Source organism: Notothenia rossii (assembly GCF_949606895.1).
Source record: "Notothenia rossii genome assembly, chromosome: 10".
Lineage (NCBI taxonomy): Eukaryota > Metazoa > Chordata > Actinopteri > Perciformes > Nototheniidae > Notothenia > Notothenia rossii.
The window spans coordinates 36,937,527-36,956,152 of record NC_136908.1 but is presented as its reverse complement, the minus strand read 5'-3'; the positions used below and the strand labels follow the sequence as shown (position 1 = coordinate 36,956,152).

The following is an 18,626-nucleotide window of genomic DNA, read 5'->3' as shown; positions in this document are numbered from 1 at the left end:
GAAACAAATATTTTTTCGGAGTAAAGGATGGCAGAAGACACTACACTACCCAGAATCCCCAGCTATCGTTTAGGACTACACCATGTGCTATGTTTGACAAACCCCGTGATTAGTTCTCAAGCTCTTTGATTGGTTGACCTCCAACTGCATTCCATTCATTCCAATGGCTTGCGTCTCTGTCACCTGATTTTCAAATTTCTCCCTGCAGAAAAAGAAAAAACATGGCCGAACTTCGTTTTATTCTCGGTGGAAAATGCCTATTTTAAAGTTATTTTGGCCATTAAAATGCGTTTTGATGTCATTTGATGCGAGAAATATGAGTTTTTATTTCAGATTATGTGTGCAGTGGATGTACATGATCTTAAGTTTGTTAGTTATTACGAAGATTACTTCAGGAAATTGCGTCCATAGAACGTTTTCATTGTTACCAAGGTGGTTGCTAGGGACGCTGGTATCAATATTATTTCTGTTATGTTGTGTAACTGTTTAATAGTGTTATCTTTATTGCTACCCCCTTCCCCGTCAATGTATAGTGTTGGTCCACAGCGCAAACGTATTAGTTTAACAAAATCCGCATCTAAAATTGTGGCATAGATACGTTATTTTCCCCTGTGCAATTCCAGTCTCACATCTCACATCACATCAGTAGTAAGATTCATCCCGCTTTCGTCTCATTAGTATGCATAGAGGGTGACAGGTGCTGTGACAGGTCACACCTCTACCTACTTATGCTAATGAGCTAAGTCCCGCCTCCCCTTTGTTCGAGGTGTGAGATCTCAAGTAGGTGTGATATCCTAAGTAGGTGTGAGATCCGTCGATAGGAGGGGGTTGATGTGTATTCACAGGTGTGAAAAGCCCCCACTGTTGCGCCTTATGGTGTATCATAAAAAATGTTTCAATCACATTAGTATGCATAAAAAGTGACAGGTGGGCCCGCCCCCTAGTCTATTAAAACAAAATGCCGCTTCCATCACATTAGTATGCATAAAAGTGACAGAAGGGCCCGCCCCAATTATGTGATGTCAGAAGACCGAGGGGGTGGAGTGAGATAAAAAAAAAGAACCCCGTGCAGATAAAAAGACAGTCATTTCCAATCATCAAGTCATCTCTCCAAAAAGAAAAAAGGGCCAAGAGACGCCTCGATATGGGTTTAATCAGCGAGACGCCTGTGACAACTTACCGCCATCCGTCCGGAGTGCCAGTCAAGAAACGGATGCAGTATCTGTGCCGGGTTCAAACACCTCCGGTCGAAGATCTTGAAGAGAAATGGCTTCTGGAAAATGAACATGTTTGGGGATACGTATTCAACTATATGGCGAATGAACTGCATTTCTACAACCTGAAGAATGGAGAAACGTATGGACCCCACAGTGTTAAAGCGACGTTGACCTCAACAGATTGGGCTGTGTTAACTCTGGTGTCTTCCAGAGATCTCCACGCAACCATTGTATCGGAAGAAGTAGTGCATCAAGAAAATACTGTGAAACCAGCGGTGTACAAGATATTTGCAACAAAAAGCAAAGAAACGCAAACAAAAAGCGAGATCAGAGAAGAGTTCTCACCGTTACCCCTCAATGTGGAGGAAGAAGAAAGAAATATCCCCCCGCTGCCAGAAGTGAAAAGAGTCCTGACAAGCACCGTCTGGGAAACTAAAAGCGGACCATCTGGACGATGGTATTACCGAGCAAGCCGTTTGCTGACGCAGGGGAAGGACCCCTCTGATGATTTTGTTTTGGAGTATTTCAACTCTACATGCGGGGTTTTTCAAACATCCTTGCGGGTGCCTCTGACTGCTTGGCTGAAAATGATTGATGAGAAATCTACAAAGCTTAAAGAACTTTCTAAACAGAGTCAGACATCGATGGACATTATACTGGTGAAAAAGACTCTCACCTATGCAGATGACTCCTCCTCCCACTCAGCATAACAAGTCCCACCCCCCTCCCCAGATCATTTAAAAGTAAGGACCGCTCAAAGACATTCACTGAACACTAACCATGGATCTGAGAAAAAACAAGTCTCTCCCCGCGAGTTGCAGCCTGGAACAAACGCCTGGAGGACCCCCATCATCTCCAACAAGCTGGAAACCCTATATCGACTATGGTGTTGCTGCCATTGATGTTACTGGTTGGCTGGATATGGATCAACCTCCATCTACTCCATCCGTGTCTCCAGGGAAATCAACAGCTTCTTCACACTCCCCGGTAGCAGACATTGAATCGCCATGCTTTTCTTATGCTCCAGAGGGTGATGCTGCAGAAGGTGCTAGGACGGCTTCGTTCCTGAATACGGTAAAAGCTGTAGTGGTTCATCTGCTGGACAGGGTCCTACATCTGTACAGAAAGGAGAAATGTTACGGATGTCAAGTCGACCATCCCAGTCAAATTCAACATGAGTGTTTGTTTCCGACCGAAGAATAATATCTGGATTGACACTATGATGAAGTGGTAAAGAGACTGTGGACCGTTCGTTTCATTCCAGCCATTCGGGACGCTCTAAACCAGAGCCACCTTCATGTGTCGGGGAAGAGGATCTTTGGAGCTGCTGAGGCGATTCTGCACAATCTCAGAAACACAAGACTCTTTGAGGCTAAAATCGACAAGTTTTACAAACGGCTCGACGAGACCCAGACAAAGAACATAACAGCAGCCTGGGACTCTTGGCAGCAATAGGAAGAGTTTGATAGTTTTTTTTTTCGTAAAAGTATGTTTTTTTATTTTATCTGTTTTATTTTTATTTTACTTGATCTAGTGTGTCCTTCCTAACAATCCCGTTTGTGCTTTTAAAATGTTTTTTTATTCTCTGTTTGGAGAAAATGTTTTTTTGAAATATGTGCCAAATCAATAAAATGCGTTGTAAGAAAAACTGTTGTACTCATTACCTCACTGGTGCTGTAACGGGGAACATGTCTGAGAAACGTGTCATGCGAAGGGTGTATTACACTCCGTCTAATCCAGGGAGTTTAGGGGGCGTTGATAAACTCCATAGAGCTGTACAGATTGAAACGGGTAAACAAGTAAATGTAGAGAATGTCAGATATTTTTTATCTGAACAGGATTCATATACTTTGCATAAGCCGTCTAGGGTGAATTTTGTAAGAAACAGAGTTTTCGTACTCAGACCGCTACAACAATTTCAAGCTGATCTCTGCGATATGCAGTCGCTGTCCAAACATAATGATGGTTTTAATTATTTGTTAACAGTCGTAGATGTATTTTCGAAAAAAGCCTATGCTCAGGCAATAAAGAAGAAGACTGGTATAGAGGTTGCCCAAGCCTTTGATACAATTTTAACACACAGTCAGATTCCTAAAAAGATACAAACAGACGCCGGGAAAGAATTCTTTAACAAAGTTTTTCAAGCCTTATTGAAGAAACGAGGTATTGTACATTATGCAACAGCCAGTGATATGAAGGCGTGTGTGGTAGAGAGATTTAACCATACGCTGAAAACTAAAATGTGGAGGTATTTTACAGCTAAAAACACTCATAGATATATAGACGTCTTACCTGAATTAATTGAAAGTTACAATAATAGTTATCATCGCAGTATTAAAATGACACCACTGCAGGTGACCAAGGAAAATGCGGCTCAAGTGTTTCGCAACCTGTACACCCCCTCCAGCCATGGTAAAAAAGCTGCTACGAAAAATGAATTTTAAGGAGGGTGAGCTTGTAAGAATATCCAAATTGAGAGGGGTCTTTGATAAAAAATATGAGCAGAGTTATACGGACAAATTATTTACGGTGTCTGAAGGCATACCTCGTCAACCACCTGTTTACAAACTCAAAGATTATGATGGAGAAGAGATCAAGGGGACTTTTTATGAGAAAGAGTTACAAAAAGTGAAGGTATCAAGTGACAAGGCTTTTCAAGTGGAGAAAATTCTGAAAAGACGTGTGTTGAGGGGGAAAAAACAAATGTTTGTATGCTGGAAGAACTGGCCCGAGAAATTCAACAGCTGGGTTGAGACTGGCGCCATCAAGGATGTATAAAAACAAACAGACTCAACGCTCAGTCCTTCATTACAGCCATGGAGATAAATGAAGGGTTCTACATTACGCTGCCGTCCAATGCCAGCCTTGATGTATTTCAAAACAATACAAGCTCTAGTTATCAGGTAAACCTAGCACAACCTTTACACTTGGACGGTTCGTGGCAGGTCGCCATGACAGAAATGTCATACCCCCACACCTGGTATAACATGCCTTTAGAAGTAGCCTATTTTGAATGGATAAAGAAACCAAAAGCCCCCGCGATAGCGAGCAAGTTAAAGCTTCAAATGTTTCGAGGAGGTTACTATAGTAGCATAAGTCAGCTCATGGTGGAACTCGAGTCCTGCTTCAGAAAAATTGACTCTGGTGTTAGTTTGTACTATAGTCCAATTCACAGGAAAATTGAATTTCAAGGAGATGGACAATATCGTTTTCGCTTTCCAAAAACCGTGGCTTATATGCTTGGAATAAAACCAGACCAGTGGCTCAAAGTTGATGATAAATCAGCAGCCCACCCCGCAGATATAAATGCAGGCGTAACTCATCTCTACTGTTATAGTAACGTGGTCAGTCACCAGCGGGTAGGTGATGCTTTTGCTCCTCTCCTGAGAACCATAGATATAAAAGGGACATTCGGCGACACCATCACCCAGTATTTTAGTTCTGCGTACTACTTGCCGGTAACAAAAACGCATATTGAGAATATACAGATAGAGATCAAAAACGATCAGAACGAGCCAATAAAGTTTACCTACGGCAAGAGTGTAGTGAAACTTCATTTCCGACCTTCAAAAGCCGGGCAATCTTTTGCAAAACGATGATTCATCACGATCCACACCGTTTTGTGAGTTACTATGAAAATCAAGCTGGGGGGTCCTTGCCTGGTTTTTATGGAACACCAGTTATGTACGGCCGAGGTATTGGTTCTATATTCTCCAGATTATTTCGTTTTGTAGCCCCTCTGGTGAGAAAGGGATTTGCCATAGCTAAACCTCATCTGAAATCGGCGGCCAAAAATATTGCATCAGATGTTATCAATAAGGCGGTCCATACATTTAGCAGCCAATCAGATCAGGGGTCTCAAGAAGGAGCAGGAGGTCTGATGGTTTTAGCAAGAAGGGCCAGGAAGAGACCTCCAGGAAAACGGGTTCCGGCAGGCGTTAAAAAGGGGAAGCACACAGTCAAGAGAAAATCATTAGGGAAAAAACACCCACGAAGAAGGAACGTATTGGGGAGAGATATATTTTAGAGTGTTAAATATGGCTCTTTTACATCACAAATCTGCTGAATGCAGTATGGCTGAGCTAGATTTATTTTCGGCTCCCATGACGCAGCTTTCTATCGATGAAAAACACTACACAGAGGTCCTTCCGTTGTCTGCCATTACAGATGACGGACCCATTGAATTTTTCCATTCCCGGGGACGGGGATAAATACCTCGATATGAATGACACCTTGATGCATCTCAGGATCAAAATAACCAACGGAGATGGGACTAATCTGGCAGCTGATGCCCCTGTGGCCCTCGTTAATTATCCACTGAATACAATTGTTAACCAATGCGACGTTATTCTAGGGGACAGGCTGATTTCTCAGTCCAGCTCGACTCATCCGTACAGAGCAATGATTGAAACGCTATTGAATTACTCTGATTCTACTTTAAAAACTCAGTTCACTGCCGGTTTATTTTATAAAGACACCGCGGGAGCTATGAACTCCATAGTGATCGCCAATGGCCCTAACAAGGGTCTAGTAAAGAGAGCTGTATTCAAAGCTGAATCTCGAGAACTCCATCTAATGGGGGCCCTGCACACCGATATATTTTTCAGCGAGAGGCTTCTCCTGAACTCTGTAGATTTGAGAATCAAACTCACCAGATCTAACGATGCGTTTACTCTCATGTGTGCAAATGATTCAACATACCCAGGGGCGGAGCTTCCTACAGGCAATATAGGCGGTTGCCTAGAGCGCCACCCAGAGGGGGGCGCCAAAAATTGCAACAAAAAAAAAAATTTTTTTTTTTTTTTTTTTTTTTTTTTGCTTGGCGCAGTTTTGGCGCCCCCCCTCTATATCTGCAACCATTATTCTTACATAAAAAAAAAATTCTAACATAAGGGAAAATGAGCCAAAAATCTAAAACGGTCGGTCGGAGAGCCTCGGCTTTAGGTGTTCACAGTCAGAACATGCTAGAGCGCTGTGCATTGATGGGTATCGGTCAAGTGTTTATCAAATTGAGCGTTGAGGAAAGAAAGACTAACGTTAGAGAACTATGAAGAGGCAAAAGCCATCTGGGGCGCAGTATAAAAACAGAAGAAAAGAAGAAGAAGAGAAACGTGCCAAGGTGAAAGGTATGCAATTTTGATTGTATTGTCAACATTAGCGAATGGATCATGTAATCTTGCTAGTTAGCTAAGCCAACGTTAGCTAGCCAGCGTTTGTTATTGCCATTCAGTCGAAACTGTCATAAGGCTATTTTCTTTGTGTCATGAAATAGAAATATTAGTAATAAAAACAATGTTAGTTTTGGTGTAGCGAGCTAGCCAGTGTGGTGGAATGTTAGTTAGTTGGTAACGTTAGCTAACGTTAAGTTTACCTCAGAAAGCACATTGACTATCCGAGTCAAACATTTGCCAAATTCAACCCTGTCATAATGTGCGCTAACGTTAGCTAACTAGCTCAGTGGTTCTCAACTCCAGTCCTGTTGAATGTTTTCGTTCCAACCCAGAACTAACACACCTGATTCAACTGTTCTAATAAGATAGGCATAGCTCTTGATTAGTTGAATCAGACCTGTCAGGCTGTCCTAATGCTTACTAACTAAATAATAGCTACATTTAACAAATGGAAATGATTCAATGTTGATAATACACATTTTGTTATATCATTTTAGATTCACTTTTAAAATATCTGGGACCATCTGCTGCATCAGTTGACAAGGAACCGCCATGCACCTCAGCTGTGCCGGCTTCCTCAGGTGAGTGCAATGTGTCAATAGATGTTCCTGATGATAAATAATTTAATGTGAAATCCAGTCAATATATTTGCTCTTGTGTGTTCTTTCTATATTTATAGACCTAGAACCACATGAAGGAACGTCAGAACAGCAAGCTGCTCATCCTGATGAGATGACCACTGATTCCACCCTGCCACTGACCACTGTGTCTGTTTGTTCTGGTGAGTACAATATGTCAATAGATGTTCCTGATGTGATGATAAATAATTGAATGTAAAAATGACTGTCATGCCATTTCTAATCCAGCCAATATATTTGCTCTTGTGTGTTCTCTATATATGTATAGGCCCAGAACCACTGCAAGGAACGTCAGAACAGCCTGTTGCATCTCATCCTGATTGCACCACAGATTCCACCCATACACTCTTCTCAGGTGTGTGCCTTATGAATGTAAAGATGTTTAGCTATAAACCTAATTGTCCTCATGCTTTCAAATAATTGCTTTCTGTTTACATTTTACACACTGTCCCAACCTTTTTGGAATTGGGGTTGTGTGTGTGTGTGTGTGTGTGTGTGTGTGTGTGTGTGTGTGTGTGTGTGTGTGTGTGTGTGTGTGTGTGTGTGTGTGTGTGTGTGTGTGTGTGTGTGTGTGTGTGTGTGTGTGTGTGTGTGTGTGTGTGTGTGTGTGTGTGTGTGTGTGTGTGTGTGTGTGTGTGTGTGTGTGTGTGTGAAGATATTGTGAATATGAGGTGAGAAAATGTGCTTCACATGCCCTCCAGATGCAGCAAAGACAGACGATCCACTACCAACCGATCCTGCTGACTGCCCTTCACATCTCACAGACACAATGAGGACAGAGTTTGTTCGGAGAGGACCATATCAGATAACACCTGATTTCATTTTCCCAAGGAGAGATGATGGGAGAAGTTGCCACCACCAGTACTTCAGCAGGACCTTAGTAAATGGAGAAAGGATCAAAAGAAGTTGGGTGACATATTCAAAAAAGAAGAACAGTCTTTTTTGTTTTTGTTGTCAACTTTTATCTCCAAAACAAATTAATTTAACAAATGCAGGACTGTCGGATTGGAAAAATGCAAGTGCTGCTTTGACCAGCCATGAAAATAGTCCGGAACACCTGAACAATTTGGCGTCATGGAAAGAATTGGCAGTTCAATTAAAACAAGGTACAACAATAGACAAACAAGAGCAGGCCCTCCTTGAGGCAGAGAAGAGTCGGTGGAGAGCAGTGCTGACACGACTGGTTGCTATTGTACAGTCTCTGGCAGGGCGAAATATGGCATTGAGAGGAAAGACAGAAATACTCTCCTTCAAATGGAAACTTTTTGAAAGAGGTTGAGCTTTTGGCGCAGTTTGACCCAGTGATGAAAGACCACATCCACAAGATTAAAAGTCAAACATCCCACCACAGCTACTTGGGCAAAACCATTCAGAATGAGTTGATTGAATGCATCAGTGGAAAGATTCTATCAACAATAGTGCAAGAAATAAAGAAATGCAAGTACTTTTCCCTCATTTTAGATTGCACCCCGGATGTTAGCCACACTGAACAGCTGTCAGTAGTCATCAGAATTGTGACACTGGAAGAAGACCCCCAGATTAAAGAGCACTTCATGGGATTCCTAGTAGCAGAGGAGTCCACTGGTGAAAGTTTGTCCGCCCTGATTTTGAAGAGGCTGGAGGAGTTGCAGATTGCCTTTGATGACTGCAGAGGACAGTCATATGACAACGGCGCAAATATGAGAGGGAAGAACAAGGGAGTACAGGCCAGGCTACTGCAGTTGAACCCAAGAGCTTTGTTTGTGCCTTGTGGGGCACATACACTCAATTTGGTCATTGCTGATGCTGCCAAAAGCTCCAAAGATGCCATATCATTTTTTGGCATTGTGCAGAAGCTATACTGCCTGTTTTCTGCCTCTACACAGAGATGGGCCATCCTCAAGAAACACGTCAACCTTTCACTCAAAATGTGGTCAGAAACCAGATGGGAGAGCAGAGTGAAAGCTGTGGAGCCTCTGCGATATGAAGCCGCAGCTGTGAGAGAGGCACTGCTTGAGGTGAGAAACCAGGCCAAAGACCCAATCATCAGGATTGAAGCCCAGTCTCTGGCAGAAGAAGTGGGGTCATTCCGCTTTTCACTGTGCACAGTGGTCTGGTATGACATGTTAAGTCAAATTCAGCAGGTGAGCAAAGTCCTGCAGTCCCAAACAATGCAAGTGGATGTAGCAGTAAGTCTACTGAAAAAGACTGAAAAAGCTCTCAAATCCTACAGAGCCACAGGCTTTGTGGCTTCACAAACATCAGCCAAGGACATGTGTGAAGACATGAATGTGGATGCAGTCCTTGTGCAAAAGCGACTGAAGTCAACAAAGAGGCACTTCTCATATGAGTCTCCTGATGAGCCATTGAGGAATGCCTTGCAAAATCTGGAGGTAACGTTCTTTAACGTGGTGGTAGATGCTGCAGTGTCAGCACAAAAGGAGAGGTTTACCACTCTTGAACATGTGCAAGACAAGTTTGGCATTCTGTACAACTTCCCAGACCTGCCACACCAAGAGCTGATGAAGCAAGCAGAGGCACTTGCACACACCTTAAGCCATGGAGGGCAATCTGATTTGGATGGGAAGGAGCTGGCTCAGGAGTTGGAAAATGTACCTGACTTGCCATCAAAGAGCGAGACAACTCTTGAGTTGTTGAAATTCATACATACAAAGCAGCTCACCGAAATATATCCCAACTTGTGTATTGCTCTGCGGATCAGTGCAACGCTACCAGTAACAGTAGCTTCAGCCGAGAGGAGTTTTTCCAAATTAAAACTCTTGAAAACATACCTGAGGTCCACCATGGCTCAAGAACGCCTCAGTGGTCTGGCTGTAATCAGTATTAACCATGAGGTTGGTGGTCAGATTTCATATGATGATGTGATTGATGACTTTGCAGCGAGGAAGGCCAGAAGGATTGCACTGTAAATGGAAACCAGTAGGAGCTAATATGTAGGCCAACCTTGTGTGATGATAGGGAGTGGAATGTAAATAGTTCTTGAGACAAAGTGAATTTGTAATTTTTATGTATTTGTTTGTTTATTTAGCATATTATATTTTGATTATTTGACATGTGTAACATATTTTACAATACATAATTTTCTTTTAAAGCAAATGTGCACGTTATTTTATTGTTTGTTATTGTTATTATTATTATTGTTTGTTAGCTAAGTTGTTTGTTTTAATTCTTTAGTGTGCACTTTACATTTCTTCTTAATTTTCTTTGAAAGCAAATTTGCACATTCTTTTATTGTTTGTTATTGATATTATTATTGTTTGTTAGCTAAGTTGTTTATTTGTTTTAATTCTTTAGTGTGCACTTTACATTTATTCTTAGCTCTTGTTCTTGCTTGTAATAAATAAAGCTGCAGTACTTTACTGTATAACTGTTAAGATGTTTTGATATTTTTTGGGGGGGGGGCGCAGTGGTGAAGCTCGCCTAGGGCACCAAATGTGCTAGGTCCGCCCCTGGACATACCGTCTAAAAATACTGGGGGCCTCACTTTTTATCAAGAAAGCCACCATCTCCCCTGCTGTGCGTTTAGGTCATGCTGCGGCTCTGATGAGAGGGAACGCCCTCTATCCTTTATCTCGCGTGAATATCAAAACATACAGCCTCCTGGTGAATTCCAGAATATGCACCCAAGAAAATCTCTTTCTGGGTAATATGCCTAAATACATAGTATTGGGTATGGTAAATCACGAAGCCTTCACCGGAAGGAGAACACTTTCACCTTTTAATTTCCTTCATAATGATATGGAATATCTGGCTTTATGTCAGGACGGAAGGCAAGTACCGGCCAAAGCATTCCAACCTCAATTTAACCAGGGGTCTTCAGTCAGAGAGTTTTACAACATGTTTACGGCTACAGGGAGACACATGAAAGACTTACCTCTGTGTATCGACCGAGAGGATTTCGAACAAGGATACTCGTTATTCGTATTTAATCTCACTGCAGGGGAAGATGCTGACGCATTGTCCCCGATTACAAGCGGTAGTTTAAGACTGGAAATGAGATTTCGAGTACCGCTACCACAGACTACCACTTTAATCGTATATTCTTGTTTTGATTCGATTCTTGAGATTAATTCAAAACGTCAAGTGTTGGTAGATTATTACTAAGAAGATATTACACCATGAATAATCATCAATTGGATAGTCTGCTGCGTCATATGGTGGGAGACTCTTTTGGTGGGGTGTGGGCGTCAGATCAGCTACCCCAAGTAAAACAATTATTTAGATACCCTGTATACATGATTGTAAATACCCACCCCTCCCACATGCCGGGAGAACACTGGCTAGCAGTGAGCTTAGAGGAGGACGATGTGGGGACTTTTTTTGATTATTTTGGCTTTCCTCCCGATTTTAGTCATTACCCCAAAAGCATCCTCCAATTTCTAGAAAAACAATGTAAAACTATTTTACACCACAATCAACAGCTTCAGAATGTCATGTCTACAGCCTGTGGTCAACATTGTGTTTTCTACCTGTGTAAAACAGCGTCTGGGTTGTCTTACGAAAATGTGTTGTCTCTGTATCAAGATGATGTGATAAAAAATGATGCTGCTGTAACTAATTTTGTGAAAAAATACCAACGGTGTGAGAGACGTCATAAAGACACTCATTTTAACCACAGTGTTTGCTCTCTACAAATGTTTAAAGATTGTTACAAAATGTAGAAAATACAAATAAAAAGGTCTGAAGACAAAATTAATTCAGGTGACTGTCTTTTATTGAAAAAAAAAATAGAATACAACTTTATGGGGTAAAATGTAACCAGCTGGGGCTTATTTTTCTATCTTTCCTTATTCTTTTCTTCTTAAGAGGGGCACTCTGAGGTTCTTCCGCATCTGCGGTGTCTAGGGTTCCTGACACCTCACGGCTGAGGGTCGTTGGAGATGACTTATTATTTCCTCTTCTTCTTCTTCTTTTGGACATATTTTCTCCATATAGTTCGCCCTCTTTGACTACACGATATTGTTCACGAGCTTGTAGGTTTTGAAAAGCTGATAGAGGAATGTTGAGCTCATTCATACTATTTTAAAAAAAAAAACAGCCTTTAGGCTCCTGGACATTTGTTTTATACGAGGACGACAGATGTCTAAATAAATCTAACATGTGTGAACCTTTTACAGCTCTACCCTTTTCTACAAATTCCCCCGTGGGGGTCCATCCATCTGTACTCGTGACTAATTTACTCATAATGTACTCTGCATTGTTACGGTAACGCTTAGGGAGGTGTTGAAGTAGGCCTACCTCGTTCTTTATTTTATCATTGGACATGTCATCCTTTTCTTCTCCTTTTACCAACCCCTTGTCTTCGGGTAGAGTTAAAGCAATATGTCGTTCCTCCTGCCCGTCTTGTTTGAGTAAGGTGAGATATCGCTGCAGCAAGCCGTTGTATTTTCTTATTTTTTCATAAGAGGGTCCTGTTTCGTTTAACACCGCTCTCATTTTTTCATCCAGAGCATCTTCGGCAGTGCGTCTCATTGTTTCCTTACTATGGGGGTTAGTTACACCCGCCTGATTGAGTTGATTAAACTGGTGAGGTGATAACAAAAACATCTTTTGACTCATGATCGAATGAGTCCTCCTAAAAGCTGCGCTAAAACGGGAATCACAGCACCTAGCAGAGGCAGAAGAAAGCCTCCAGATTGATTTCTTAAGGCCTTAAATTTAGTTTTAAAATTTGCCTTTTTATTGGCCAAGAGTTTGATAATCTTCTTTTGTTTTTTCAGTTTGTTATACTGGGCGCCAGATAGTGGAATGTTACCCTTTAGAAGATTTAAAGACAGCTCACAGAGTGATTGAAGAAAATCCGTGGAGCAGTTCTTGAGTATATCCTTGCGCTTCGAGGGCTTGGCGTTACAAAAGGCCTTCAGCATCGGCATGTTTCGTTTTAAACGGGCTGACATACTGTTTTAAGTTTTCGGTTTTGGTACATAAACAACTAGCCACTGGTTAGGTAGTGCTCCCGATCTAAGTCTGTAGATGTCTGGACAGCTGGGGGTCATGTCTACGATTAAATAACCGTGAGGTTCTTTGGTGGCGTCTTCAAAACTCTGTAGGAAAAATGATTTATTGCCAGGGTATATTTGCTGAGCAAGTATGTTCATCTGCAATCTGTCTCGGGGTTTTTTAAACAAGACCATGTAATTAGTATTCAAACTAATGGTACGACTATTTTTCCCCTGATGAAAAACATTCTGTGTAAGCATCATAACACTCATATTCCTGTGATGACGGTATTGGGTGAAAAGTCTGACTACTTCCGGATGTTCGGAGGCCTGAAATATAACATCGTCCAATATAATCAAATGACTCTGATTAGGAGGAAATAGAGATTCGTCTTCAAATGATTCAGGCAGACCTTTGATGAATTTCATATTTTTATTATTTTCCTGCAGTTCTGCATACATGGGCTGGAAAGAAGTATAAATCCACACAATATTTTGAGGCTGTACATCCATCACATGAATACAATTTTGCAATACATTCTTGAAAAAAAAAGTTTTTCCACACCCACTGGGGCCAACTACTAAACAAGAAAAAGGAACACGTAGTCTGGGCTCAGATCAATTTGGCTGGGTGAAAACATTTTTGTCTCTTCTTATTATTTCTCAATACCCAAAAGGCAAAGTATTTCCTCCGTCTAGCAGACGTCTCTTATCAAACACAACTCTGAACTTTTTGGTGAATGACACATTTCTCAAAACGAAACCCTCTTTATTCCGTACAATGTTGTGTTGCGGGGCCTCAATTACCCTCCCCCTCTCAGAGTTTTGAACGTAGCCTTCCACCAGATCTGTTAGACTGTCAAAGTTCACTCGTTCACAACATTCGTGCGTTTGTGTGATCCCTTTCACTCTCATCACAACCTTTTTCTGATTTTTGGTTTGGTAAGCATAACTTTTAGGGCCTGCTGAAACAAACTCTTCAATCGTGTCGCCCCCCAGTTCATCTGTCAGATCCCCCAGATAAACCCCCATGGGCAGTGGAGTCTCCCCCTGTCTTGTCACATAGATTATACTATCTGTGTCGTAGTAGAAAACTCTGTGCTGTAATTTCTCCAACTCACTGTACAGTTTCAGTCTGGCATACGCTGTGGTGAATGCTGCAATGAATATGTTATCTACCTTGTTGGGAGGAGAATAGCAATTGTCTCCGTAACACCACTGAACAAGAGCCGTCCTGTCGTTGAGGAATGAGAAATACTTAACCTTATGTTTAGCTGAAAACAAGAGGTTAAGAAATTCTTCTGTTTTGGTCACAATCTTAGTCTGAGTCAGATTGCTTCTCTGGGCAAATTTGCCCCAGAAACTGTTGAGACATAGTTTTGACACTTGTCTTTTGGCTGGATTTGATTTGATTTGATCTGCATCCAGCAAGATCCCCTGATTAACATGGTAGTCTGTCACATACTTTTTTCTGCTCTCATCATCTGTGGCCACTGAAGGATAACCTGATGCTTCTTGTTTGCCCTTCAAAAATGTGTGTATATAGTCTACAAAAATGCTGTCGCTTTTGTTCTCAAAATGCCACACCTCTGTGATCTGTCAGCTTGTACCCCATATCCAGGGCTTTGTTGAACTCTGTGGTCACCCAAACTCCTGTTAATGCTCTTTCCTCTTTGCTGTGCATGCAGGGCCCCTGTTGATTGTTAAGCTCAGCGCATGTACGGCAGAGGGTGAACACTAGCTTGCCCGCTGCAGTTCTGTAGGGCAAGACTGGAAAGTAAAGGCCCTTGGGAGGTTCTACTGTGGCTCTGATTAACCCAAAATAACTCTGAGGATCTTTGAAATCTCGGAATATGATCTGGGGGTGTCCAAGTGGATATAGGCCTGTACAGTTTACAAAAGGATAGAGCGAGGTGAAATCACAATAGTGAACCAGTTCATCGGCCGCTGCCGTGTGCCTCAACTTCACTGCACATGTCCTGCCCCCGTACAAAGCCTCCCGAGGGGTCAGTGGCTCTGGAGCTTTGTATTCCCTGAGGAAAGCCTGCAAATCCTGATTGGATTTTTTCATCTCACCCCACGTATGCTCCCGCATAACGATCACTTTGGCCCCGTGAACAGACTGTAGCTCATGCAGCTTTTCCTCGCTGGCAGCATGGAGCTGCTCAAATGTGCCGCCTGTCAAGCGGTTTTTCTCATGACCCTTATAGCAAGATGGACACCCGTGATAGAAGCAACCAAGAAATTCCCATACAATCTTTGCGCCCGCAACTTCAGCAAAACCGTCCACGACAAAACGACCCACTCGTTTCTCACCCTCATTCAACGCATGCTGAATAAATACACCTTCGGCTTGGGCCACCCACTCCAGCCACTGAATACCTGCGTCCGAGTACGTCTTGTTTTCACGGCGGTAGTCGTCGGGTGGGGGAATTGCTAAGGTCTTGGGCGGTAGAAAGTTTGTTGTAAAAACTTTCATGCACGCAGAAGCGATGGTCCCCCGACTAAAAGGATCCACTCCTGTCTCCTCGAGAAACCCTTTTCGAAATAAAGTGGCACCCTGGGCAAGAATGTCAACATTGTTTTTACAGTAAAGCAATGCCTGCTTTCGAAAATCAAAAGTACCTGTGCGTACCGTCTCATACCATCTGAAAAAGTCACTCTTTTCATCAGTTGTCATGCGCTCAATCCCATAACAGTGTGCTGGTGGGTAAGGTCCGATATAACTCAGATTGGCCTTAGAGCTGAAACCGTGAGGGAAGTACCCCTTGATTTTATCTTCAAATCCCAAAGCTTTTGGCATTGCTGCTAAACGCATAGAGAGATAAGACAGTGAGTCTATGTACTTTTGTCCGAAATCCTGGTCAGTAAAAGAGATCACTTTACTTCCTTGCATTATCAAAGAGGGTTGTAGCCCCTGCTCAATCATTGCATTGATAACGAGATAGCTGTCAAAAGCCTTAGCATTGTGAGCGATGAAGGTTGCATTTTTGAATTTGGGGGACCTAAAATGTGCCAGAAACTGCAGTGCACAGTCGACACCCTCAGCGACCCAAATTTTGCCTGCAAGGGTTTTTGTACACACCAAAAACGGGGCATGTGCACCTTCTGCCCCCGCCATTGTCTCAAAATCATAAAACACAATGTTGTCATTGTGTTCTGTCTCTTTGGATAACACTCCGATGTAACGCAGATGTTTTTCACACTCTCCTATAGAAGCAGAGGGTAATTTCTCGCCGCATGTTTTACATTTCTTCACCACACACTTGTGTGTTTTATCTGCACTACTCTTGGGGGTGTAGTAAGAAAGTTGGCAATCTACACACTTTTTGTGTAAATCGCAGTTACTGGCAATGCCTGATGCTCTCTGTGTCTGTTTTTTATGTCGAGAGTGGCAGCCAACCGTACGGCACTTTTTGTTACAATCTTTACAAAAGATGGGTTTAAACTCTTCCCGAGTACATGAGGGGTCAAGGCAGACAAAACAATGACCAGTACAGGTGTGTGTCCACTTCGAGCTGTAGCCTGTGTAACAATGTTCGCAGACATATGGAGAGCCTAAAAACCCCTTCAAGTTTTTAATCCCATAATAATGGTTTTTGAAGAGGAACAAAAACACAGTTTTGTCTCGTTTGGGGCCGTCTGTCTGGAATTTACAGTGGGCACGATCATCGTCGCCTCTGTAAAACACCACAATCTTGCATTTCAAACTCTCTTCGAATTTATCAATGTCGTTGAATGTCACAGCTGTCTGATCTGTCAAACCCACCCTCCTCTGAATCTGTATACCGCGTTCGTAAGCTTCGCTAACAGTGATGTCGTGATGCAACAACATGGCTAAATTAATAGCAAAACACAGCTGGTTGGAAGGGTTCTGAACAACGTAAAGAAACCTCTTCTTCTTTCTGACAATTTCACTGTCCAACATTTTACTAGCCAATCGTTTCTCACCACCGCCACGGGGTGATTGAACAATTTGCATAACAAGCTCAAGATTGCTGTCTGCCATTACCTCCAAATTTGACTGCACTGCATTGAACAGGGCATCCTCAAAATCATTCAGATTATTAACACCATGGGCATTTAAAATGGCTGACACGTTAGCCTGTAGCTGTTCACCTTGCAGTTCAATCTGTACAAGATCTTCCCTCTCTGCCCGTGCAAAAGCCTCATGTAGCATAGCATGTACATTGCTCATCAGAACCCTATAATAGGCCGCAAAGTCTACGCCAGCGTTAGGAGGAGTTAGGACTAGAGTCTGACGCAGTTCTGTGTTATTGAATACAGGTCGAGAGAAAACACATGTTGAGGTATCTCGGCTGGCGCCTCCACCATGTTGTAATGAGGAAACTGGTGATTCTGAGTCACTCGGAATGTCATTCTGATCAACATGTCCACCACTTTGCATGGAGGAAACTGGTGATTCTGAGTCACTCGGAGTGTCACTAACATATCCACCATTTTGGACTGTGTAGACTGATGATTCCGATTCACTCAGAGTGTCACTAATATATCCACCATCTTGCACAGTGGAAACTGGTAATACGGCATTGGCTGAAGCTTTGCTATTTTGTCCATTCAGACGGAGTACATCGTCTGGGAGCTGATTTAAAAGCCCCCGGTTCTGGTAAGAGTGTAGTGTCCATTCCATAGCGTCATTTAATGCTGGAGAGGTTGAGTTTGTTTCAGAGGAGGGGGGATGTACGCATGCAACTGTTTCTTTGTCATTTGATTCACTGATACTGCCTGAACACGGAGGAGAAGACATGTCTCCAAAAGCGTATTCCTCCTCACTGCTTAACTCATGCATGTTTCGCATATCCTCAAGAAAAGACAGTTCTCTAGCTGTGGGGGGTTCTGCTTCTGAGGGGCTAGGAGATTCGTTTTCAGCTGAGCCTGCTATTTCACTGATATTTCCCGACCCCCGAGGAAATGACAGGTCTTCAAGCCTGTAATCCTCATCACTGCTTAGCCCGCTTATGTTATGTATATCCCGAAGAAAAGACCTGTCTACATCTGTTAAATCATCCATGTTTGACCGTTTATGAAATCATTCCCCATCAAAAAAAAAAAAAAACCCAAGATAAATCAAAAATAGATGGGGCACCACTGAAGAAACATTTCACACCGCTTCTACATTTATGGACATAAAGCCAACATACCATTCGGATACATCATTAGCAGTTTACATGAGACCCGTCCAGCTTATTCATTTGGTGTGACCGAAAAGTTGACCGTAACATCAGCAAGGGTCCTCTTGATAATAGGGGATAGCTCTATAGAGAAAAAAGAGAGAGAATAAAAGAAAAAAGAGGATAAGTATTTTTGAACACAGGATTATACATTTAACAAACAATTCATTTAGCGCTCATCTTATAAAATAACCATAAAAGGCATTTACCGGAATGATAACTCGTCAGGAGTGTATCAGGGCCTGAGTTCAATATCGACCTGATTCTCAAGCAGATTCTGTGTTGAGGGTTGACCCCCACCTGCTGAAGAGGGGCTGTGTCTGTCCGACTCGTTTGGGATGTGTATGAACCAGTCACAGGTGTTACACACTGAGATCAGACACGAGGGCAGGACGGGTGTGTAAAAACTCCAGAAAGGAGTCCTCTTGAGGGGTCGCGGCTGGCTGGCTCACGCGGGGAATTCAACGCC

The 18,626-nt window shown here is 42.5% G+C and overlaps 1 protein-coding gene across 4 annotated transcripts; it reads left to right on the top strand.

Annotated features, from left to right (window-relative positions):
• The first annotated feature begins 5,922 nt into the window (after positions 1-5,922).
• Positions 5,923-9,993, top strand: LOC307021550 (zinc finger MYM-type protein 1-like). 4 transcript variants are annotated; one of them, XM_079653760.1, is made up of 5 exons: positions 5,923-6,343; positions 6,886-6,969; positions 7,068-7,169; positions 7,295-7,381; positions 7,728-9,993. In XM_079653760.1, the coding sequence occupies exon 5, from the start codon at positions 8,331-8,333 to the stop codon at positions 9,933-9,935; it is 1,605 nt and encodes a 534-aa protein (XP_079509886.1). In that variant the 5' UTR covers positions 5,923-6,343; positions 6,886-6,969; positions 7,068-7,169; positions 7,295-7,381; positions 7,728-8,330; the 3' UTR covers positions 9,936-9,993. The 4 variants fall into 4 exon arrangements, with proteins under 4 accessions (XP_079509886.1, XP_079509885.1, XP_079509884.1 ...); XM_079653759.1 differs by having other exon boundaries at positions 5,933-6,969; XM_079653758.1 differs by having other exon boundaries at positions 5,933-7,169; positions 7,734-9,993.
• The last annotated feature ends 8,633 nt before the right edge of the window (positions 9,994-18,626 follow it).

What these genes read in the sequence shown, in the direction of transcription:
- LOC307021550 (XM_079653760.1), top strand. Translation starts at nt 8,331, where the DNA reads ATGAAAGACCACATCCACAAGATTAAAAGTCAAACATCCCACCACAGC.